Source organism: Amblyomma americanum, chromosome 3 (assembly GCF_052857255.1).
Source record: "Amblyomma americanum isolate KBUSLIRL-KWMA chromosome 3, ASM5285725v1, whole genome shotgun sequence".
NCBI lineage: Eukaryota > Metazoa > Arthropoda > Arachnida > Ixodida > Ixodidae > Amblyomma > Amblyomma americanum.
Window position 1 is genome coordinate 135,087,763 of NC_135499.1, and position 25,424 is coordinate 135,113,186.

General features: G+C 47.7%; 1 protein-coding gene across 3 annotated transcripts in view; it reads right to left on the minus strand.

Annotated features, from left to right (window-relative positions):
• The window catches only part of LOC144123332 (chitinase-3-like protein 2), a 100,161-nt gene that overhangs the window by 70,578 nt on the left and 4,159 nt on the right, over nucleotides 1–25,424 (minus strand). Inside the window, exons 2-6 of one of the 3 annotated variants that reach the window (XM_077656187.1) lie at nucleotides 16,532–16,955; nucleotides 13,078–13,356; nucleotides 5,485–5,744; nucleotides 2,866–2,969; nucleotides 2,023–2,143 (exon numbers count right to left, since the gene is read on the minus strand). The exons of the other annotated variants lie outside the window; for them this stretch is intronic. Coding sequence (XP_077512313.1) covers nucleotides 2,023–2,143; nucleotides 2,866–2,969; nucleotides 5,485–5,744; nucleotides 13,078–13,356; nucleotides 16,532–16,949 — 1,182 coding nt within the window. The 5' untranslated portion in view covers nucleotides 16,950–16,955. The remainder of the gene's footprint in view (nucleotides 1–2,022; nucleotides 2,144–2,865; nucleotides 2,970–5,484; nucleotides 5,745–13,077; nucleotides 13,357–16,531; nucleotides 16,956–25,424) is intronic. 3 annotated transcript variants of the gene reach the window in all.

Here is a 25,424-nt window from a genome sequence, read left to right on the forward strand (position 1 = left end):
CCAGCATAGCGCGTGAGTTGCAGAAATGAATGTTTGGTCTGTTTAATCGAACTTCAAGTTTCACAATGCGGATGTTTAATTTGAAAATACAAAATTAATTCTGAACGAGGCGCTTAGGAATGGTGCGTGATTAATTCCGCCTCATGTTGCAATACAACCACTGTTTCGAGAACTGTAACCCATGACGGGTAAAGACGAATTAAAAAAGTTACACTCAACAGGCTTAAATGACCAAAGCCCGTAATGACATCTTTCTCTAGCTAAATCTGATGCTATACAACCGGTGGCAGACACTGTTTCTTGGCTATATGCAATAGAAACCTTTCTAAGCAGCCTCCTCCGACAAACTCATAGCAGGTGGCGCGCGCGCGCGCGGCACGGCGACGTCACGTTGGCCAAAGCGAGACCCTCTACACTCCAAAGGCGCTTGACCGCAGACGCGTTCGTTGACTTCGGCGCGCTCCGACCGCACTGGCGGCAACTTGGACCATGTGTCTATTTCGCGCCGAGCGCGTCAGCATCCAACGGGCCGGCCTAAGGTCACTGGAACGGGAAAAGTACCGCAACCAGCCGCCATATTTGGTCCCGCGCCGCTTGTTGTGCACGCTTATAAGCGTGCATGTGCACGCTTATCTCTGCCCAAAAGAGCAAGTGCTACGTAATGCTCCGGATTATCTGTGTGCCGGCGGCAGTGAGAAAGAAGCGAGCGGACCATTTATGGCGGGGTATGACCGCGTCACCGCAAAGAACGAATCGGGAACGCGCGCGCGCTGGCCGGCCGGCGCGGCGGCGAGAGAAAACGAATGCGGTACTTTTCCCGTTCCAGTGACTTTAGCCCGGCCAGACTGCTTGCGCCTCTCGTCGGGACGGCACTGCTTCGCAAATCTACGACAGATGACGCGTCGAACGTTCTGCGGACCATCTGCGCATGCGCTTCTCCTGGCGTAGCCAAGGCGGATTTGCGTAGCCGCTGCGCCGCCGCGTCGGAGTGGTTGTACTGTAGGAGGGCCGAATTCGCGCCTGGCGTGGCGTCGCCAGCCTGACGTGACTGACCACCGCCGGCGCTCGCCCGCGCTCCGAGGACGTCGGAGTGTAAACGCGCCTTAACGTTTTTAGTGTGATGAGTACAGCAGTAAATCTGTAGTCTCAATTACAGCTATCTCCTTTTTCCTGTTTGTTTCTGAATAAGTTCGACAACGCCCGAGATACAAGGGGCTTTGTACTAAAATCCATGTAGTGCACTGTGCAATGAAACGAAGCCTCAGCGTTTTCAAGAAGAGAAGACCACAAGAAAGATGCTTCAATATACTCAAATCCTGAAGTATGCAGAACTGACCCGCCACATGGGCTATCTCAAGTTAAAAGCGTCGTCGTCGATTCGGCTGGCGCAGTTTTTACTACGCGCGTCTCTTGTTTCATTTTATGCTTTCAAATCTCCTTCGAATTTCCGCTGCCTGCACGTGGCAGTGATTGGGGCTCAGCTCGATCCATTGTACAGGTCGGTGCAAAGCCCCTCAATAAAGTTTATTGAGGGTTTAGGTATGTGTACTTTCTTTTTAATTCTGCCTTTAGTCCCACTAATAACTCCCGAAGGTGCTGCAGGAAATCCTGGCCGCGGCAAGCGCTTTTTCAACAGAGGCCCGTGTGCTGTGCGGTGTCGGTGCACTAACCCCACGCGGTCAGAATTGGTCCCGGGCCCTCCACTGCGGCGCCTCTTCCTATCTGACTCCATTAACTGTGTGGCTCAGGTGTCTACGGAGAGCAAGACCGTTATTGTGCCTTTCCCTTCTTCATAACGAATTTTTAACTTTGATTTCATAGAATTTGGCATGTCTCAGAGTAGCCGCTACAGACAAGGTCTAGTTGCAGTAATCACGAACCGTCGCATACTCATTGGTTGCTACAAGCATGCTTAGCAATGAAACTGCTAGGCCTCAGCGAGGAATGCCTCCTCCGCACTTCCTCTAAATGGTGCCACTTGTACGAACGTAAACTGTAAAAACTGTACTGCCGGCGGCTCACCGTCTGAATTTTGATGATGCCGTTGTTGTCTGAATAGTTGTAAAGCCCGCTGGTGATCTTCGCTTTGGTCAGGTCGTCCAGCCTGTAGTCGAACGTTATGAGAAACAAGTAGTCCAAGCTCCTGCAATAGAAGTATGCGCTTATACTTACTATACTTACGCCATCGTCTCCCTTTAAAAAACATGCTTGCCACTATTTCAGGTGAAGAGGCCAAAACTGCGGCACATGGCGCACGATAAAGCACTTTAAAGTTCACGACGTGTTAAGGACATCGGCTCTGTCAGATTTATTTTATTTCGCCAAGTCGATTTTTAGAATACGCTCTTAGAGTGCAGTTGTTACTGCATTTTCTGCTTTTATGCCATCTATAGGCGTTCTTTGCGACGAGGAAATGTGTTGGTGACGCAAATTATGTCTATATATGCGCATCATTGCGTTACGTCAGTGATGCTGTAGATGCCATGCCGCATCATGCTGACGGCATGCCAGTTCGCCCTTTCTATTTTGTAAATACAAGATATTTTCGATTAGTATAACCTTGCAGGCTGTAACTTTTTAATTATTGGCGGAACTAAAAGATGTCACACTGAAGCGAAAAATTTGGAATATACGCTTTCCCAAGAGCATACCACTTTCCGATATATTGAAAAGTTACGTGCTCATGGAAGAGTAGATTCCCTTATTTTACTTCCAAGTAGCGTCTTCAATTAAATTCAAGCGTTTAATTCAAATTATGAAACCTGGAATGCAAAGATTATTCAATACATTTTGAAACTTCAGCAATCGAATTTTAGTGGGCGTCATCTCGAAGAAAACACTAAAGTGAAAAAAGAAACTGAGTACCTGGACATTTTTTCGCTCATAAAAAGGTTGCACTTCTCTTCTTTGCGGCAGGCTGGCAGCTGAGCCGTAATTATGACACCACTGCTGACCGCCGTCCGGAGTGTCTGCATCAGAAAGCAACAGTCATACTACGTCCTAAAGCACATACCCGCGATGTGGAGATACCAGGGCAGATTTCGCGCTACTGGGTGTCTAATGAGCGCCTTGGTATCAGCGGACTAGGGCTCCAAATACGGTTAAAATCGACTTCTTCGGTAACGGACTTCTGATAGCCTGATTTGCGAATTCTGATGCCGGCGTAAATAAAGCTTTCCTCTCAACGCCTGTCAATGCAGTCACTACTTTTATAAAAACCAGTAATCATTCCGGACGGCTGCATACTCAAAAATAGCGCTATTACAAGCTTGCTTCGCAAAGTGCTCTTGTTTAAATAGCTTTGTTTACAAGGAGGCCACCTTATGCTTTCTTTGCTTTCATTGGAAGATGTGCGCTTTCGTCAAGAAGCCTGCCCTACGAACGCGCATTTTCGGACAATACAGGCAGAGTCCTGACGGAAAACTTTAAAACCTGTGCGTGCTCGCAGTGTTAGCCATAGGCCAAGTAGATCACTCCGATGGTAGAAAGAAAAGTTTGTGGAATGTGCCTTCTTTATGGTAAACATGAGCACCACGGGAGATTGAGCTGGTGGGGCGACGGCAACCGTGTGTGGAGCGCAGTACATATTTGCTTGCAACCTTGGCCGCTGAATAGGCTGATCCCTTGTCACCAGTGGCGCCAGAGGGTACAGCAATAAGTGAGCTGCTCACGAACTGGCTGTTTCACGGGAGAACGGCCGCACACCCTTCGGGAATTTTGAATATCGTTTTAAAACATCTACCGTTTCAGATTTAGAAAATTTTTAACCTCTGTTGCGGCTGAAGACAGTTTTTCATGTGGCAGCAAAGCTACAGATAGCAAGACGTTACGATCTGGTCGAAGTTGAAGCCTAAATAAAAAGGCTCTAGAAGAATGTTTGCTTTTCGTGAGCAAATACTGCCAATTCCTTATGCTAGGAAAGTCAGTGCAGTCACCTACAGGCGTATTTATCGACACGCACATGTAGATAGCCTTCAGAAATAGGCTTTCTCAGGAATAAATGTACGTGTCTTGTTTAGTAATACTAGGGATGCCTGATGTACGAAAACAAGTGAATCATTACAACTAGTGAGGTGATTTACTAATTTGCTATAATATTTTTTAGCTATAACAGTTAGGTACCTCGTTGTAATAAAAAAATTGTAGCTGGCCGTAAGTTTCAGTTTCATTTTTCAGTTTGTTTCCTTTAAGATGAAAATGGAAGGCAGGGCAAATAGGTGCGAAGCCTGGTAATGCCTCGGCTCACAGCTGAAGTAAACAACAGGAACAAGCTTTGGAATACATTCACGGAAATGCTTCTATTTATAATACAAACTTAAGACATAAACACGAGGCAAATATAAACACATTATAGGCAGTGTAGATAACACAAGTTATAACGAGAAACGGCGTCCCTCATAGCCTGAGTCGCTTTGGGAGGTTAAAAGTGAAACTATCTTTTTAGCTATGAATATTAGTTTTATCTTCGCCCACGGTTTCTAACTTCGTTTCCACACGCCATCTGCCACGTTAAAGTTACCCTTTATGTTCTATGCTTTTTATAGGGTGATCGTAGCCCGACTGGCGCAATTTTGCTTCTGTTTTTGGGTTACCTATAAAAAAAAAACCTTATCTGACAGTAAACTTGAGTTGTTAGTTCAGCGCCTGTGTTGCCGTGTAAAGTCCCTGCCTTTTCCCCGTTTGCTTCACTGGAATCGATTTCGCGTCCGTTCGGTTCTCTATCAGCGGTCGCTCAGATATACGCGCGGCTTTCAAGCGCCTGGGGCCAGCGACCCGGCCATTGGTTGCTTGGCGACCGGACCTCGCATTTGGCTGCAAATCGCAGCCAATTGCAGCAAGTGGTCAGGCGATAAGCCTGCTGTAGACAGAGCGCGGCGATGCGCCTAGTCATTGGCCGCATATAGCATCCAATTTCAGCCAATGGTAAGGTCCGGTCGCCAGCCACCCAATGGCAGGGACACTTGCCCGAGGCGCTTGAAAGCCGCGCGTATATCTGAGCGACCGCTGACACAGGACCGAATGGACGCCAAATGAAGAACGGAAAATGGACAGCTTATGCCGGTTGGGTGCGTTCTTCCTGGCTAGTGACTGTAAGAGTGGCAGGTACAAGATATGCAAAATTCCGCAAGCGCGCTTTCCCCCACACAATCTTGCCCAAGACAAAATGGCTGAACATGCGTTCCCAGCTGAAACAAAGCAAGAATGACTAGTTTCTTGTTCGATTCGTCCAAAATAAGTTTTATATGTTCTATCCACCCCCTTAGCGCCTCTCTTGTAGCCCACGCAGTTTTGTTGTTTTTTTTAATAGAGGAGTCGGCCATCTTGTCTTGGGCAACATACTTATGTAGGAAAGCGCACTTGCGGAATCCTGCATATCCCCTATTGTGTAATGAATAAGAGAGCCGTAGATAAACTGAAAGCAGCCACGCTGCTGCCACGGGTTCCGGTGCCGACCACGGCGCGTGCGTTCGCGCGCTGGGTCACCTTGAAGAACTTGAGTATCGTCATGATTTCGTCGTCCTTGCACACTTGTGGGCCGGGTCCCTCCAGGTGGAAGTTGATTCCGTCGATTTTTGCTTTGCTCAGCAAGGACTTTATGCGCTCCACCAGCTCGTTAGCCTTCTTGTCGTCGCGTATCCGGTTCAGGAGGCTCTGCACGTGGGCACCGCCGCCGTAGCTGAAGAGAACCTTCACGTTTGTCGACCTCGAATCGCGCTTGAGTTTCCCTATGTCTTCCAGTATTTCTGTAAAGTCAACAAGAGAAAGTAATAGCAAAAACTTCCCCACAGTACTTTTCTGACGTGAAGGAGAGAGAAGTTTAGGATGTAAAAATAATTAACAATAAATACAGATTTTGCAAAACCGGCAAATGGTTCGGTTCTTCACACGCGGTATTCTATTTGTTTGTGTTTTTTATTGCGAAGCAATACTACTTTAGGTCGCACTTCAGCCCGTTCCGTGGCGAGGCGGTGGTAGGCACCATTGACCTTTAGCGTGACCTCGCTGCGTGACGTCACACCACGTGACCTAGAGTGACGTCACACCAGCTGTGTAAAAACGGGGCCCCATGTCACGCCGTCGTGAGGCGAGGCGGTAGCCACCAACGGCAGCCTAACTCCCGCTCCTCTCACCAGGGGCGCTACGGTCAGAGTGACGTCACACCAGCTGTATAAAACAGCTCCGCTCCTCTCGCCAAGGCAGTCATACAGCCAGATGTTACGATGGTGCCTACGAACAAGGCAGCTAGCAGAATGCAAAGAGGAAGCATCAGCGAGCTACGGAGACGGAAGAAGAACGAGAAGAACGACTTTCTAAGCGGCGTGCCCAATATGCAGCTCGGCGACAACGTGCAACCACCTCTGTGGAAACAGCAGAAGCAAAGGAAGAAATTATGAGTTTGCCCGACAGTGAGTCTAGCATAACACTAGCATAACCCAAGACTACCACCAGCCATACTACCAGCTAATCCGAGAATAACACACTTTTGCTTCGCAATCACCAGGCTTAACCAAGCTAAGCCACGGCCATTTTTTTTACTATGCTAGCAGTATACTGTTCTTTCGGCGAATATCCATCAATAAAGTGACACGTAATGCATAAGTGGCACCTCAGGTTATCAGGAAATGTGAGACGCAGTAACAGTCACTACTCTGTGGAAACCCGAACCGCGCCGTAACGGAGGGAAGGAAGGTGGGAGTGAAAGAAGAGAAAGGAAGAAAGAGGTGCCGTAGTGGAGGGCTCCGGAATAATTTCGACCACCTGGAAATCTTGAACGTGCACCGTCAGCGCACGGCACACGGGCGCCTTTTGCGTTTCGCCTCCATCGAAACGCGGCCGCCGCAGCCGGGTTAGGCCCCCGGTATTCCGGCTCAGCAGCCGAGAGCTCTCACCACTGAGCCACCGCATCTCAACCGTGTCGCGCGGGAAGAGATAAAATAGGAAGTGAGTAGGGCTCCGTAGTAAATTCCACCATTTGTGGTCTCCCCACTGAACCCTGGCCAATCCCCCTCGTGGGTATGTGCCATGTCACGAAGGCAACAACAACATCAAATTCCACCACTTAGAGATTTTTAACTTGCACTCGCATAGCGTTTAACCAGGGTTTTTTGTTTCATTTCGCCTGCACCGAAATGCGGTTGGCGCTGCCGGGATTCGACCCTGCGACCTGGTGCTCTGTAGCTGAATGTGAAGACAAGCGAGTTAACTGCGGCAGTTCAGTCAAGCACGCAAGAGTCGCATTTGATGTCATCAATTGGATACAATAGACCATAGGTTTTTTTTTCTAGTTGCCTTGCCTCATTTAAAACATCGGTCGCACAGGGAAATCCCCGCTCGACCTGTCATCATACAGGCCAATAGCTTTGGCCAGTTGTATGAGAAAAGTCATGGAAAGAATGCTTCTGGCGTGTCTTGAGCGGTACCTTGACCACAGTAACGTGTATCCTAATGCCATGGAGGGTTTCCGACGGGGTCGCTCCTCTATAGGCAACGTCATTGATCTTGTGCCCACAGTACAGCAACAGAAACGCCAGAAGCGCATGTGCGAGGAACTTTTTCTTGATATCAAAGGTGCATACGATAACGTGACACAGGAGGACATCCTTGATGCGCTAGAGGCTGTTGGAATCGGTGGACGGATGTATATGTGGATCCAAACCTATCTGACCAAAAGGACGTTTTTTTATTATGTGTGAAGATGGCTCCAGTCCAGTGCATTACACCTACCGGGGCGTGCCTCAGGTCGGAGTGCTCAGTCCTACTTTGTTTAATCTAACACTTATAAGGCTCCAGGAGTACCTACCTAATACCGTCCATATCTCTATGTATGCTGATGACATCTGCATCTGGCCCTCCTCTGTGACGCGTCTCCAGGTGCGAGCAAGACTTCAGAGGGCAGCAACCATAACTTCCTCCTATCTCCGACAGCAAGGTCTGAGCGTGTCAGCCGAGAAGTGCGCCATAGTGGCATTTACGCGCAAAAGTATAACTCGTTATCCGCCAGCTATTGACGGCCATGCCATTGCCTATCGTGAATCTCATCATTTTTTAGGAATTGTTATAGATCGGAATTTATCATGGAGCACGCATTGCAGCTTTGTGAAGAAAAAGCTAATCTCTATCACACACCTGCTCACATTTCTTGGCGGAAAATCACGGGGCTTGTCGATTCTATCAATGCTGCAGCTGTACAGAGCACGCTTTTTGGGGATTTTCGCGGTATAGTGCACCAGTGCTTTCAAGCACATGCAAGACGAATTTGCGTGCCCTCCAAACTGTTCAAGGTCAGGCACTTCGCAGATGCCTGGGTCTCCCTCTCAGCACATCAACAGTTGCTACCATTGCAATCGCCCAGGACTACCCACTATCGACGTATGTAACCCTTGACACCCTGTGGATCTACATACGGCATCGAACAAGGATTCCCCAGCACCACTTGGTGTCAGTGGCGGATCAAAGACCACACGGAGCGTTTCCCAAGGTTATAGCAGCCCACCAGTCGTCCATCCCATCACGGTTAACACCGGCAGCACTGCCTTCTTCTGTGCTGTGGTGTCCGCGGGAGCCATTTGTGCGCCTTAATATTCCAGGCATAACGAAAAAATCGAACTCATCGACACCGGCCATTAAACAGTTGACACTCTACCTTCTCCACTCCGCATATAGTGACTGCACTCATGTGTATACAGATGGTTCGGTCTCAGGTACAAGTTCAACCTACGCCGTGGTCATTCCTGCGAGACAGACCAGTATTATCCAGCAAACTTCGCATCGGACAACTTCCACCGGGTCAGAATTGGCCGCTCTTCGTGCGGCTGTGCAGTACATATCGGTGCACAAACACCCTACAAATGGCCTGTGTCATGTGACTCAAAAGCATCTTTACAGTGTCTTAATTCTGCTTTTCGCCATGGCGATCACGATCAACTCGTAGCTGAATTAAGACATCTCCAACACCAGGCGCAGGAAGAGGGTCATGACATCGTCTTCCAATGGATACCGGGACACTCTGGCATTGTTGGAAACGACGCAGCTGACGCTGCAGCTCGAGCGGCTCACGGCAGTGCCAACATTGTCCAGATACCGTTAACAAGAGCCGACGCAGCAAAACATCTGCGAATTCTTGGCCGAAAAGAGATTTTAGCGTCATGGTCTTCTCCTGGCAACTCCACATGCCGTCTGCACCGCCTAGGCCCCTTACTCCAACTCAGTCCTCCGTCCGGCCTCTCCCGCTGCGATGCTACGCTCTTGTGTCGCATGTGGCTGGGAGTGGCGTTTACAAATGCCTACTCCCACTTAATCGCAATGGCAGACTCTCCTGCGTGTGAGATCTGTGGGTGCGACGAAACTATAGAGCACCTTCTTTGTAACTGCCCTCGGTTTCAGCGTGAGCGTGCTCTCCTGGCTGCAACTCTCCACCGTTTAGATCCTCGGCCCCTTTCTGAAGCCGATTCTGGGTCCTTGGAGTAAGCCTTCATCGCAGAGGGCAGCTTTGAAGGCACTTTTCAAGTTCTTGAAGGATTCAGGACTGAGTGCAAGGTTGTGAACTATCAGTGTGCGCCCTGTGTAGCCTGCAAGTAACCGCCAACGGACATGTGGAAAAGTGATCTCTCTTTGCTCTCTCCCCTTTCTATCTCTCCCTCCGTTCCCCTTCCCACGTGTAGGGTAGCATACCGGGCGCTGCCTAGTTAACCTCCCTGCATTTACGTTTGTCTTTCTCTCTCTCTCTCGGTTGCGCATGCCCTGGCGAACCAGTAGCAGGATATACAGAGCGCTTTCCTGCGCTTTTCAGTTAGATCACACACTCACTATCTCTTCACATACCCGAACGTTAGAAGACTTCATATAAAGTTGCGAACGTTCCCAATAAGCCATTTTTCGGCTCCCGCGGACGGCATTGTGGTTGTTGTTTTCCTCCTTTCATTTCATAACAGTTATCTTTAAGCCATAAGATAATAAAACTTAATCTCCAAGTAATCAACACCAACAAAAAGAAGAAAAAAAAGACATCCCCTTTGCTCTTTGATTTCTTTGACTGTTGGCTGCCGTCGTGTATATCATAAGGAGCACCTCTTTTCCCTTCCCTTGTCTGATCAATTTATCATATTGTCCGTCATTTGATTAACCATTTCGTCCCTTGCAACCACTGTGCTCATACTATTACGGCCCCTTTCTTTGCTTTTGATGATTTTTCAAACAAATTGGCTCACAAGTCTTAGAGGCGTGCGAAATAATTTACAGCCTATGTCATTCTTTGAGGTACTCCCGGTGTCAGGAAGTTGTCTGCTTTGTACTTCGCTATTTATCCAGTTGCGGCTGCTGACACTTGCATACTAAACATACATTCGAAACCTCGTACGTGTGCAATAGGCCATAAAATAGCTTCGATGCGATCGACACCCCTTTAGCAGCGGTAAGCTACAGCACACTTAACCGCCGAAGAAGTTTTTAATCGTCACAAATCGGGTTTTGAGTAGCGCTAATGTGTCTCATTTTCGGCCATCAATGCTTTATATGGGATCACGGTACGAATTAATAAACAAAAGTTGTTAGGTTATTCAAAATCTTTACTATATCATTTCTCTTAGACTGTTGAATGAAGCGTAGGCTTATCCTACCACATTTTTTCAAAGAATATGCAAAAAGTACGGAGGAACACTTACGTGCTGCGAATCCGCAAGCATTTGTGTCTCATCGTGGGCTACTAGTTGACTATATTTCTTTACTAACTAGTGCAAGCTAGTATCTACTACTAAAGGCCTTTAGGTTGGAGCTCCTTATGTCAAAGGTATTCAGGGTGAAGTCCTTTAGGTCAAAGGCGCTTATTCGAAATGTCTTCGCCCCATTGGCCTTCAACCTAAAGGCGTACACCCTATAGGCCTTTGGCCTAACGTCCACTGGGTGTCTGTGTTTACTCAGGGTCCTCTGTTGACTGTTATGGTTGCTACGGCGGCTGTTCTGATGACGTCATTAGAGTTTTCGGACCGTTTCCTCTGGGCAACAACATCGCGTTTCGTTGCCGATAAACAAAGCTGAAATTTTGGCGAGTTGGCCACGTTGGTATTCAGCGCTCTTTTTTTCCGCGTGCATCCCGTCTTTGTTAGCGTTGTTGATGTGCAATACATTAAATTGTCGGCACATTTGTGGAACAGAGTCCTTGAAGAAAATAACGACGCGTCCCTCGTCACACTGCAAAACTCAAAACCCTAACTGAGGGCTTCTTTTTTTATAATAATTGGTTTTGGGGGGGAAAGGAAATGGCGCAGTATCTGTCTCATATATCGTTGGACACCTGAACCGCGCCGTAAGGGAAGAGTAAAGGAGGGAGTGAAAGAAGAAAGGAAGAGAGAGGTGCCGTAGTGGGGGGCTCCGGAATAATTTCGACCACCTGGGGATCTTTAACGTGCACTGACATCGCACAGCACACGGGCGCCTTAGCGTTTTTCCTCTAAGGCGCCCGTGTGCTGTGCGATGTCAGTGCACGTTAAAGATCCCCAGGTGGTCGAAATCATTCCGGCGCCCTCCACTACGGCACCTCTCTCTTCCTTTCTCGCTTCTTTTTTTTTAGTTTTGGAGTTCCACACTGGTCGATACGTATTTCCATTAATATTTTATGAATCGCGGCGAAAGACGCTTTCTCTGCAGCTTGTGTGTACGTTGAAAGTCGCGTTCAACAGTTACCGGGCAACTGGGTACACATATGGGCTATGTAGCTGTTTGCGGGATGTGAACCGTCCTAGTCGGAGAAAAACATTTGCACCATGAGACGCCGTCGTCCATCTCACGGCAGTTGAAGCGGCTCTTCTTCTTTTTAGCTAACGGCGATCCCTATAACGCACTCGGAGCTCCCAAAGGTGTCACCTGGTTCTTAGTTCACTGAACACTGCTATGCGCTGAAGCGGAGCTTGCTGGCACTTTTCTTTTTTTCTGTTTATCTGGGTGCTTTTTTCTTCTCCATTCGTTAATTGTGCGGACTACTCGCTTTCGGCTGGACCGAAGTGTCTTTATTATTTATGTACAACTTATTTACGTCGCGAGTAAAAAATATTAGCACTAGTGACGTGCCACAGGAGAGGCAGATAACAACGCTCGGCGCTGCCGTTACGAACACCCCGATAATCGAAAAGCACGGCGCCGCGCCAGCCGCGCAGTGCTATTCTAACCGCTCCGGTGACGTCATTGCGCTTATCTTTTTGTAACGAAAGCTACATTGGCCACTAACTCGCAGTTTTGCCGTGTTCGCACCGCACCACGTGATCGGTCAGGTGACCAACCGCGTGACCAGCCACGGAGTCGCGCCGGCGGCAGAATCTCCGCACCACGTGACGAACCACGCGGTCGGTGGCGGGAGCCACTGAAACCCCCGCACACTCACGGAATAAAAAAAAAACACGTTGTGTCGAGGCTGGGAATCGAACCAGGGCCTCCGCCACGACGGTTTTTTTTTTATTGCGTGGAAATAGTGCAGAAAATAAAAGTCTAGGCACGCTTACGCCACAAAACACCAGGCCACGTTACCCCTACCCTACACAAAACATCAAAACACTCCGCCATGACCGTTCAAAGCTTAATTATGAATTAAGGCGCATGTAGTGAATGCGCACCTTTCACATATTAACTCTTCCGAACCAGATGTCGCCGCGCTTTCGCTACGTATATCCTGGCCTAACGAAGCTAGGCCATCATGAATTTTTTCACTAAAGGGAGTGAACTAGAGAAAACCTTATACCACTGTCTACTCCTTCCTGTTTGCAGTGCGGGGGCGCGACAAATCCCGCTTGTTGTCCAGACCGGCTCTGTGCCCTGGTCTCGACCGCAGGAGGGCTTTTCCTTATTTTTGCTTGTTTTTGCAACTTGCATGTCCTTTATTGTGTCGGCTCTAAGCAGCTCCGCCATCTGCAACGCGGGTGCAGGCCTTGTCAAGCCCTCTTAAGGCTTTCTGCTTGTCGCCATCGACATCAAACCTGTCCAGTGGACGTTGGATGCTGAAAATAAATTTGACTGAATTTGCCCACGACTGTACATGCACCGCACTTCTACAACAGGCTCGAGTAAACAACGGAAGGGGCATGGACTCACCCATGTCTCCCCTCTGGCCCCTCTTGCGGAACATGAACTCTCCGGTGTTGTTGTCCGTCTCCAGGTAGGAGTAGATGATGTGAGTGCATCTGTCGGCAGGCAGGGTCCTGACTGTGAACCTTTGCGCGCCCGACCTCTCGAAGGCCTCGGCGCGAACGAAGCACGCCAGTGGCGCCCGCTCGTTCTTCTTTCTCTCGGTGCGCTTCTTGTCCTCCTCCTTGGACCTGCGCTCGTCTTTGGCGTTGCGCGCCATCTCCAAGGGTTCGCCCGCGCCTGCAACTGCACGCGTAGGCGAAGAAAGACGGTGTCTCTTTGTGAGAAACTTTGTGCAGCTGTGCTGCAGACATGAACAGAGTTGAACGGCGCCGTGGTCTAAGTGTATGAACTGCCAGTAACGAAAACTACAGCGTTAAGCTGGACAAAGGCACTTTTGCCAAGTGAGCCTCAGACGGAACAAGGATGTGTTCTGGGCAGTGGAAACTCACGCGAATGCGCTATTAAAAAAAAAACTCTTAGGAGGTCCTTGGCGGATCGTGTGAATGCGTTAGCAGCCAAACGTTCTTTATATCCGAGGTTGACGCACTAAGTTCGTTACGGAATGCAAACGCGGTCGGACATAATTTCAATGCTTTTAAATAACGTTCATAATAATGGTACAGGTGCATGAATATCCCTATTAGAAATCTTAAGATGCTGTGCACTTGATTTCTATTATTGCATATATGTATTATTAAGCATGTACTTTTGGTTGTGCGCATATGAATATAAGAGTGTTTTGTTCTATTTTGTAACTTTTCTTAACACCTCAGTGAAACGCGTGGCTACTTTCTTGCTTTGTAAAATTTGTACATTATTGCTGTGTTTATACAACGGTGTCATGTCTCTCTGTATCATATGTTTTTTTTTATTATTGGCAGTTACATTCAGCAATCGTGCTATTCACATTGTTTCATGTAGAGCTTGTAAAACGCTACCCCGCCCATGAGGGTATTTACGGACCTCTGGTTTAAAGCTTAGCTAGGAATTCAGTGTTACCGAATTGTCGGAAATTTCCAATATTGCAGGAAAATTGCAACTTCAAACGGAATAAAGTAAATTTACTTTTGGCCTATGAAAATTGTGGAAACTTTTTGAGATAACGTTAAAACTGCTAATTTGGAAAAATCAAGACCGTGGAAGCTGTGATTTCCGAGGAGCAGCCAGTCGTTGCACCTGACTCTAAAGCAGCAGCCTAGAATATTTGTGGAATAGAAATATATGCCGCTGTATTTTTTTTTCAGCTGAGAGATCGCGCTTTACTTCCATGTCCCTCGATGAGATGTGGTTTCAGATACAAAGTTCAGTATGTTCAGGCAGGAACTTTGAAGACATGCCGACGTTCCTTGACCTAAGCAGGGTAAGAACGTACTTTTCAACTAGCCACACTCAGACACCTAATGTAAACGTACTTTCATTGTCAATAAAGATAGGAAGAGAAACCGCACGGGCAAGGTCGTCATTACTGCGGTGGCTATTGTACGTATGTCCCTCAGGAACCTTAAAAGTCACGAATAGGGAGATATACGTTTAATTAAATCTGTCCTCTCTCATGAACCGTTGGCTCGTGACGAGAGCCCATGAACAGCCCAAACGATATAACGGTTAAAAATCCCTCGACAGTGTTTCTTTTCTTGCAGGGCTTAAAATATTGTTCAGTTTTTCCAATGGTGAAAAAGAGAGTTTTGAATCAAAAGGAAGGGCCAAATGTAATTCCCCCGTCTGTCGTTCATTCCTGCAGTATCAATAATTACAACAGAAACGATGTCTCTGCAATACAGTTTTTACGGGTCACGAAAACATTTGAACCGTTATGAGGCCAAGTATTTGCTGCAAATAAGGATGGTCCCTTAAATTCTGGTCCTAGCTCTTAGAATTGGATATGTGGACTGACTCCAGAGGAGCTCCTAATCGACTAAGACATATGCAGTTATTTAGTTTTTATGTATTGTTTGTCGCTACTCACTGTAAAATTATCATATATATATATATATATATATATATATATATATATATATATATATATATTGTGGTTAGCAAGATGGATTTTGGGCAAACAAACGGGAAACGCCGAATCAGCAAAACGTCAACACAGCCTAGGACAGGCGATATTCACTCGAGCACACGAGCGGTCAGTTACTTAACGGAGGTAACTTGTCCAGGCGCATGCGGTGCTGGAACGCGTTTTATTTTATTGTGTGGTACTCTCTCGTGTGGCTTTACAGTAACGACATGGTGTCGACAATACGCACTATATTTCTCGTTTTCACCAGAACGCTCATTAGGTGCCCTTTTACGCAAGGGAGAATTCAGAGTACGTTCAGTGGTCGGAACATCCTCGAAAGATTATACTTAATCGCCTCCAAATTTGCTCCATTTTCTACGTCCGCTTCAATTATGTGTTGTCTTGCAAATTTTTATTTACTTATTAGTGTATCCACAGCGCTATACTAAAGCATTGCAATGGGAAATAGGGGTGGAAATAATACAAGGCAAAATCAAGGTGCAGGTGGATTACAGAACAACCAGAATTTGCCGAGATGAATAGATTAAGCCTAGTAACAAATAAGTCATTCGATACAATCAAACTGATCTCATTATCTGATAGTTCAGGGGAAAAATGAGATTCTGAAGAGATTTGTTTTAGAATGTGTGTCTTGCACCTTCTTTGTGTTCCAGGTGTTACGATATATATCTTTATAGCTGGTCCCTCTGAGGCATGCTGACGTTGCAACTGTTTATACACCTTTCTGTGCTTTCGTTTTTTATGTAAATAAAGTGAAATTACATCCACATACCACGTTTCTTTGTTTTATTCCGTAGAGCGCTACGTAAGAAGCGCAATACCGTTTAAAAAGGAAAGATGGCCGCGTCGTTTCGTCACAGAGAAATTCTTGCTCGCTTCGTTCCCTTCTTTTCCTGTCTTCTCGTCCTGTATTCCTTTTGAACGAACACGTCGACAACTGCATTCAATTTCTGCTCCCGGTAAAAATCGATTCTGCGGCCCTTTCCATGCATGTTAATGGCAGTCCGGCTCCAAAAAAGCACATTTATTGTTGAGAAAACTGCACTTAAAAGTTTTTCTACCACTCGATTAAAGAGACTCCGTGATCACTGTTTTGAAGTAAATGGTGGTCTTGCCTACACTCCGAGATTCTGGTACGAAATTCGGCGTCAAGGCACCGCGGTTTACTTGCGAAGTTGGCCAGTGGGGACGACGCGTGTATTTAATTTTTTGCCATTTAATTCCTGGCTTAAAATGTCTCCGTTTTCATTGAGAGCAACGTCTTTGTCGTTAGGATGCGGCAATATACTGATGCGCTCAAACTTCGATTAGTACCAGTGCATGGTCTAGAGCTTTCCGTAATTCCCACATTTCTCCCTGCGCATGTCTTGTCCAGGAGAGAAGGATACTTACCACCTCCCGAGGTGTCTCCTTTGTCGTCCTCGTAAGGTGAGTGGCCCCCCTCATCATGGCACTGTTCCTCGGTACAGCCGCCCTTTATTCCGCCGCCTTTAACACCTCCATCCTTCACTCCACCGCCTTTAGCACCTCCATCCTCCTCCCCGCCGCCTTTATCACCTCCATCCTCCTCCCCGCCGCCTTTAACACCTCCATCCTTCACTCCACCGCCTTTAACACATTCATCCTTCTCTCCACCGCCTTCAGCACCTCCATCCTTCTCCCCGCCGCCTTTAACACCTCCACCCTTCACTCCACCGCCTTTCACCACACCGTCCTCGAACCCTGTGTCTTGGTCCTCCGCTCCTTCAGCTCGCAACAAGACGACAGCGGTGATAAGGAACAGCAGGCCTATCCACAGCTGTGCTCCCATGACATCCTGCAATGAACGCATCCAAAATAGACATCGCATTTCACTATGAATCATGCCCAGTAATCCTGGCATCACAAAATTCGGCGCACATACGAAAAGCCGCCGCAGCACGGAAGAAATCTCGTCAGCGCACGCCGTAGTCCGTTCTGGAATATTGAAGAAACGAACCCCGGAGAGCGCGTAACTGTGTGTGTTGATGCCCTCTCTACTTCGCTCGCCAGCGCGGCGCGAAAGGAATTATGTGTACAAACCGCAGGGCCCACCGTGACAGTGGAGAGATAGCTACGGCTTTTCACATGGTGTGGGCATGCTAATTCAATCCCGCTGTTGATAGACTTCCTAATCTCAGTTCGGAGCAGTGGGAGGCCATTCTGCCCAGCGGGGACCCCGACCAGCAACGAGGACTGGTTCCCAGGGCCCACGCTGCGGTGCAGGCCAGTGGGCTGCCGGAATAGGCGGGCCACCCACAGCTCCGATAACTGCCATTTTTTGAATAAAATTTTCAATCAATCAACCAATCGACGCGCGCCATCGATCATTCGAAAAGTCTGGAGAATTTAGTTTTACTCGTTGCTGACGGAGAGCGCGTAGCCTTGAGCGTGCTAAGTGATGCCCTCTCCACTTCGGTCACGCGCCGGCGGCGGCGGATTGGAAATTATAATAATAATAATTGGTTTTTGGGGAAAGGAAATGGCGCAGTATCTGTCCCGTATACCGTTGGACACCTGAACCGTAAGGGAAGGGATAAAGGTGGGAGTGAAAGAAGAAAGGAAGAGGTGCCGTAATGGAGGGCTCCGGAATAATTTCGACCACATGGGGATCTTTAACGTGCACTGACATCGTACAGCACACGGGCGCTTTAGCGCTTCGCCTACATAAAAACGCAGCCGCCGCGGTCGGGTTCGAACCCTGGAACTCCGGATCAGTAGCCGAGCGCCCTAACCACTGAGCCACCGGGGCGGGTGCGGATTGGAAAGATATTCGAATCTTTGGCAAGCCAGTCTCCACGCCTGACCAATGGCGACGCGCGACCGGCGCGAGGATCAGAGTGCCATTGTACGGTTAACACTGTGTGTTTGTGCGCGCCTGCCTTGGCGCGAATAGGAAGACATACGCGGTGCGCTCCTATACATGAAGAACGCTGAGCCCTGTCTGTCAGCCTGTGCCACCGTTTCAAGGTGCACTAAAGAGGATTCTGAGCTCGTCTTTTTACCACGGGAATTCGATCTACACTCTCCGAGCATTCTTAGAAACTGCGATTGGTTGTCCTATTAAACGTCCCGTCTCCCGCCTTTATTTTGAACTGACCTCCAAAAGCAGGAAGAGTCAACCAACGCGTGGTGTGCCCTTCAGCCACTTGCGTGACGGCTTCCCTTTCGTTTTTTTTTTGTTTTTTTAGATTTCCTTGAATAAATAGTTTCAGTCTCAAACAACATAGCCGCAAACTAGGCCCACGGAAATAAAAATACGTGTTCACTCTTTGATTAGTGCAGTTTAGGTGCCATACCCATCTTGTATTGTAGTCTCTCTCTTGTGTTACTTTGCATGCAATACATTCTAGTCTGAATCACTTTGTGCGTATTATTACGACTGATTGTAGATCCCTCTGTACCGTCTGTTTGTTGAATAAATTTTGTTTCGTTTGTGAACCTTTGGCTCCGACCCATTCTCTGGCTTGCGACAGACGAAAGCTGGGCACCAAACAACCACCACTCTTGTCACTTGGTAACTGGTCTCCTGCTGAGCTTGCCCCGCTGAGTCGAGGGCATCTCCTCTGAGATCAAAACAGCTACGCCCCCCCCCCCCCTCCCCTCGCGCTATAAGGGTAGAGTCTGCGAGTGCACGCGACAAGTGCGCGAAAAGGTCACATCTGGACAAGTGCATTTTTTTTAACGGTGAGTTCTTTACGTAGTTTTTTTTTTGCATATCCCAAGACTAAACCGTAAAAATCAATATACCCGCAGATTCCTACATCCACCCCAATACACCGGCACACTTCTAGTTTCTTTGGTATTTGTTGTCCAAAAAGCCTCACAAATGGTTTGCTTTGGCAGTTTTAACTACTACATGTGCATGTTCAAAGCAAACTTCAAAAGCGCGATTTTGCAACGCATTGAAATGTTACACTACTCCCACCAGTATGTTCACAACAATAGTTTACAATACTCCACAGTTGTCTCGAAATTAACAATGATGTCGAAGAAAGCTCGACTTGCCGCATTCGCTAAAGGTAACAGTCGCCAGGAAAAACTTACGGCATGCGACTGCTCGGGAGCAAATTAACTGCACCGCTGCCATGCGCCCCAGTTGCCTGGGGGAAATCCCAGCGGATTGAGCCTGCAGGTCCCCTCATACGTGTGGGCATTTTAGACGGCATTCGCATCACTGTATTCCTATGCTGTATAGAGCAGCGCTTACAGCGCGAAGATTGCGTGATTGCGCCGAAATCTCTTTTGCAGCGATAGCTACATTACGGTAGCATTTCGAGCCTTCAGCGTGGCGGCACCGTGGCGGTGGCGGAGCCGCCACCCCGTGGCTGCGCCGCCACGCTGTCACGTGGTTGGTCACATGGGGCGGAGCAGCTGCCGGCGGCGCGGCGCCGTGGCTGATCACATGATTCGTCACGTGACCAGCCACGTGGTGCGGAGCAGCTTCTGCTGCCGGCGGCGCGGAGCGCCGGCGAAACCGAGCTGCCACAGCTGGGCGCATGCGCCGTGTCAAGTGGGACGAAGATGAAGGAACGCCCAGGGAAACGGGTGGGTATGTGCCAGGTCACGAAGGCAACAACAACAACAACAACGGAGCGGCGAAAGTCTGACTTTCCAATGCAACTTAGCAAGTTCCACTCGGCCAGCTGTAGCTATCGCGTAACTCCAGGTTTAACCAGAGCTAAACATCCGCCAATTTTTTTCTAACGCCCACCCGCGTCAAGTAAACTTTGGCTGCCGACTATAAAATACTTAGAAGCCTTTTGCAGGTCAGTGAGCAGTTACCCACGACTGCATTGCTAGACTTAATATAATACACCATTTAATTCTCCAGGCATTGCACCTGTTGTTAATATACCTATGTGTTAGAAACGTGTGTACATCATCAAGAGTAAGACCTTCGGGCGTTCGTAACACAGCCTAGTCATTCAGTGAGGTTTGCGAGAGTCCCACGCGGGACAGTGAGCAAGCGTTTGCATGTGCTCATCTCTACATTCGCCCAAAGTTATCCGACTAAAGAAGCTGATACAGAATAGTATGGGAACCAATTCTTCGCCCTTCCAGATTTTCCCTCGCGTTCCCCAACAGAAATGAAAACATTTCTTGCCTTTATGCGCAATTGATCAAGCGGAATTTACTGGCGCATTTATCAAACACCCATTATTATCCTTACGCAACGCGCCCGAAGATGTTCGCCACCAAAACGTGGTCCGTATTATTCTGTTCGCGATTTTGCAGGACAATTAGGGCCCCTAGATGTAAGCTGTTTGGAGATATCTTGCATAGCCGGGCAGCTTAGTGCTTACTCATCGTACGAGTTGCGAATTGCTTTTGTTTTTTATTAAAAGTTAAAACTGGCCAATTATGTCATCAACAGAGTTCTTAAACTCATAACTCGTTCATAACGTAGTCTTCGTTATTCATTATACCTTGTGTAGCCACTGTTGCGCGCTCTTTGACTGTTTCCATATTGCAAAAAGCTTCGTACACAGCACCGATTTTAGAAACAATCATCCATTTTTCAACAATTAATTTCGCCCCCTTGAAAGCATAATTTTGGCTTTAAATCGGTGCCTTTCATCATCCACGTTAATGCCACTACAAATTTGTTACAGTGTAACGAAGGTCATTATCCATATAAATACGTGCATGAGGCATTAGAAATCAGAGCGAGCAGCTGCCCTTGAGACAGCACGGGCAGACAGTGCAGGGGCCCCGCCATCCCTCACGGGCTCCATCTTCCCATGCGCAATCATTATCGCATGACAGATGTCGATGATTTTCCTCATTACTGGATGTGTAACCTCCATTCAATTTTAAAGTCGAGGAGTACATTAAACATCTACATCTTCGCCTCGCCATGACCACTAATATTACAGTACTAACTGTATTAGTCTTGTTACCCCGGAAAGGCTGATTGGTAGCATGACATCCTATGGCCGCTCATGAATTTTTAACACGAAAGCGTTACGGCTCCCGTTCAGGCGACGTTGTTGTGTCGAGAAACACAAGTCACGCGTCACGTCATGCGGGGATGTCAGGAATGAATATCATTGAAAGAGGACTTCTGATGTGAACTTAAGTTCGGCGCCTGTCTCAGACGACTGGACGTTACAAGGTGACTGATTTTAAATATACCATATAAAGTTAGTTGGGATTCGAACCTACGACCATTACGGCGTCTGCCAGTCACGCTGCCGACTAGGCCACGTTGGCACGTTGACTTCGTCTAGGCCGAATGAGGGCGATGTGTGCGTTCTTGGTTTAATTCGAAGCTTAGTATTGAGGTAATTAGTGGAGTAAACTGGAGACGCTCTAATTAGTGAGATACTAATTAAAGCAACATTATGTGTGCAAACTTCAGTGTAGAACAGTTCAAAGACAGGAATGTGGAAACTCTATTGTGATAATTGTGATAAATATGTGAACATGAACAAAGAACAGTGCCTAGCTCTGTGTGAAGCGAAACCACTTGAGAGACTCCTGAACGCTTTCGCGTCATATACTTAAGGGCGGAGCTCAAGTGTCCCCCTAACCATTTTTGTCCATCTGTCCGTCCCTCCATCCGCACCACGAAAACGCACCAGAAAGTAAAATGCACAGGAAATATTTTTAGGTCTCACTGAGTTTCCAACCTATGTTCTTTGAATACGCGAGTGGAAACGTGTGGACGCTTTCATCAGCTCGGCCGCAAGGCATGTACAGAGTCGATCACACTTGTCTAGAGTACTCAAGAGGTGCCATCCGGGGGAAATAAATCGGAATTATAAAGCAGGTATTGGCTTTAATTGATAATAGTTGCACTGGAGAGCAGCACAATAGACACTTGAACCGCGCAGGCACCAGCGCCTTACCGTTAGCAAAGCAGCTGCGAAAAGATTTCACTTCATTTGCTCCGCAGCACACCGCCCAAGCGCTCTAGACAAATGTGATCGACTCTGTATGCTTGTTTAACCACAAAGTATTGTGCGAAAGCAGGCGTTTGCAGGTGGACACCAACGCCACGTACTCCTTTCGTGACTTGCGCTTAGACGGAAGATGATGAAGACGTGCAATGCACAGCGCAAGACTGTGCTGCAATTTAACACAAGGCGTGCAGCAATAGCACGGTGCTCTCGTTCGGTGCCTAGCGAAGCTGATCTGTTCGCGCTGAGCATTCGGCTATTGAGCCGGAGTACTTGGGTTCGATGGAGGCGAAAGGCAAAAGGCGCCCGGGTGCTGTGCGATGTCAGTGCACGTTATAAAGAATCCCACGTGGTCGAAACTACTCCGGAGCCCACCACTACGGCACCTCTTTCTTCCTTTCTTCTTTCACTCCTTCCTTTGTCCCTTCCTTAACGGTGCGGCTGAGGTGCCCACCGAGATGTGAGACAGGTACTGCGCAATTTCCTTTTCTGAAAAACCACTAACCTGGACACCTGAGACTCCAGGTCTGTCTCCCCTCGAAGGGAAGCTATAATAGAAGAGTAAGTCAAGCTATACAGTCCAATTGGCATCCTGATATATAAATAGTAATTTTTACAGAAAACAAAGCTTTCATGAGCCGTAGAATTGCTTAAAAGCGATTTCGGTAATTGCCCTTTTTCGTGCAACGCTATATCGGTGGCAACATGCAAATTCCATCCAATTACGAAACGACCGTTGCACACAAACTCATAACATCAAGCTGCACCAAGCGGGCCGAAGAATTTACCGAATAGGAGAGACTTCGTGAGAAAGGAGGTTCACAGTTGCTTTCCTCCCAACGATCTCAGGGCCTAAGACTTTAAACCCAGCGAATACATTCAAGCCCTGGCGAACGAGAGCAAAACCATATACAGTATTGTGTGTTTTTATCGCTGACACTTTCAAAAATTTCCCCGCCTCAACCGCTGGCTCGTTTGCGGTGAAACTGCACATAGAGCTTGCGTATTATGGTAACTTTTGTATCGTAGCAAGTTTGACAATGGTACTTACTTAGTTCAGGCGCACATGATGCGAAAACGTAAGCGTCTACAAGAGATCGGCAACCAAAACCCGCAGACGACGCTTTTTCGCTGAAGGGCGGCAGTGGCGCCATCTGTTTTGGGCAGTGGAAACCGTCACGACAAGGCCGCCGAGGCGAGCATTGCAAACAATATTCTTTAAAAGGTAAAGCCTCGTTAAATCATTTGTTCTGATATTTTTCCGCTTAATTAGTCGAAAATGTTGTAAGCGCTTCAGTAGAAGCAGACGAAACGACAGGAACGGCATATTCAAACGGCCCGCGCTCCTTGCAACGCTCTCCTCGACGGCCTTGTCTTCACGCTTTGCGCTACCGCAAACAGATGGCGCCACTGCCGCCCGTTAGCGAAAAAACGTCGTCTGCGGGTTTTGGTTGCCGATCTCTACGTAGACGATTATGTTTTCGCATCATGCATGGCTCAACTAAGTAAGTACCGTTGTCAAACTTGCTACGGTACAAAAGTTACCATAATACGCAAGCTCTGTGTGCAGTTTCACCGCAAACGAGCCAGCGGTTGAGGCGGGGAAATTTTTGAAAGTGTCAGCGATAAAAACGCACAATACTGTACACCGGTGACATGCTAGTCGCGGTGCGGAATATTTCAAAACATGGTCATTTTCTGCACTCCAGAAGGGGACAAGGTGGAGGTGCTGAAGAGGGAGAGAAGACTTGGAGGTAAGTACTGCGACTATAGTGCATATTGCTCGACATCGGAAAGCACATTACGTGGTGTTGTCCATGGAATTCCAGGGGAAACCCGTCAAGATGCGCTATCACCGAACATTCAAGCCGCCATCCAAGGATCCAGGGTAGTCTACGCACGGAGTCTGGGCCGATCGACGACGGCTATAATCGTCTTCGAGGGTGCACGACTCCCTAAGACGGACATTTGCCCGAAACGCAAGTCCCTACCACAGGGTCCATTGTGCAAACGTACGAATATTGACAGACACGCATGCGGCCCAATAAGTCTGGGTGTTGCGGTGAAAGCTCCAGGCCACCCTGCAAATCAATAGTTTTCAATCAATCAAAATGTCCGAGGCATTCCCGTTCTGTTGGGATTGTTTCACCGGCCAGTCAAGTGCTTCTGTTCTCGCTGAAGTCATCGAATCGGCTGCTTACTGCAGGTGCGGGCTGCTCATACCCAGAGGTTCTGGACAAAAACATTCTTGAACGAGAAATAGTTTATGAACGCAATTTTTTGTATTTATTGTAACATTTCAGGATAAGAATCAATATACCCGCAGGACTTCCGTCGGTGGGCTTTCACTTTTTTGCTATTGACGCTTTTGCTATCGCCAAAAGCGTTCCCCGTTGCTTTTCTTTTTAACTTTTTCTTTTTCTTTAAGTGCTCGATGCGAGCGATGGAAACAATTTTTAAGACATATTTTTCTACACATCGCAAGAATGGACCATTACCTTCAATATTTCCATAACAGTAGCTTGCAATTTTTTAATGCTCAAAATTTTTGTCTAAGGATGGTGAACATGGGTGCTACCAGATTAGGATACTTTTTTGTTCACTGTGGATACGATTGTGAAGACTGAAGGCCGCTGATTAGATTAACCTTAGCACCCGAAATTTGTGGGGTTGTTAGTCGGCAGCGATTCCAGAACATGCTTGAGAGAAAATACGTGTTAAAATTGGTTTTGAGGAAAGCAAAAGAGCATTAACTGTCTCACATCTCGCTGGACACCTCAACCGGGCCGCGAAGGAAGGAAGGAAGGTGAGGTGGGAAGAATAGGAACAAGGGCAATGTAGCCCGTTCTGGCAAGCTTCCTGAAGCAAACATTCCAGACACTGAATCTCGTCACATCTCTCCCCGACGGGCACTGAACCTCTCTTGGGCGTCCTGTGGACATCCTGAACGTACGGTGGACATCCAAGGGAGTCTAAATGCCCGTCACAAACAAATCCATGAGCCGGCGGTTTTATTTATGAACGAGCAAACATTACGAAGTCTTGAGGCGATATTTCAATTTATAGTGTCCCTTAAACAAGTCTGGTTGGCAGTTAAGTGGAAAATGCGCCTCTCAAAACAACACTTTGCAATGTTAAGCACCGTAATGGTTAGGTCTGAATTACCTTCGGTCACCTGGACCTCGTCAACGTGCAGCGGACTCTCATTTGCATTTCGTATCTAGTGAAATGCGATTTCCGCGGCCGGGATGGAACCCACAAACTAATGCTAAGCTTGACAAAGAAATAACTGCAGCAAAGGAACACGTTTATGGAAGGAGAAATACACACGGATGGCGCTGGAACATAACTTCTTTCACTGC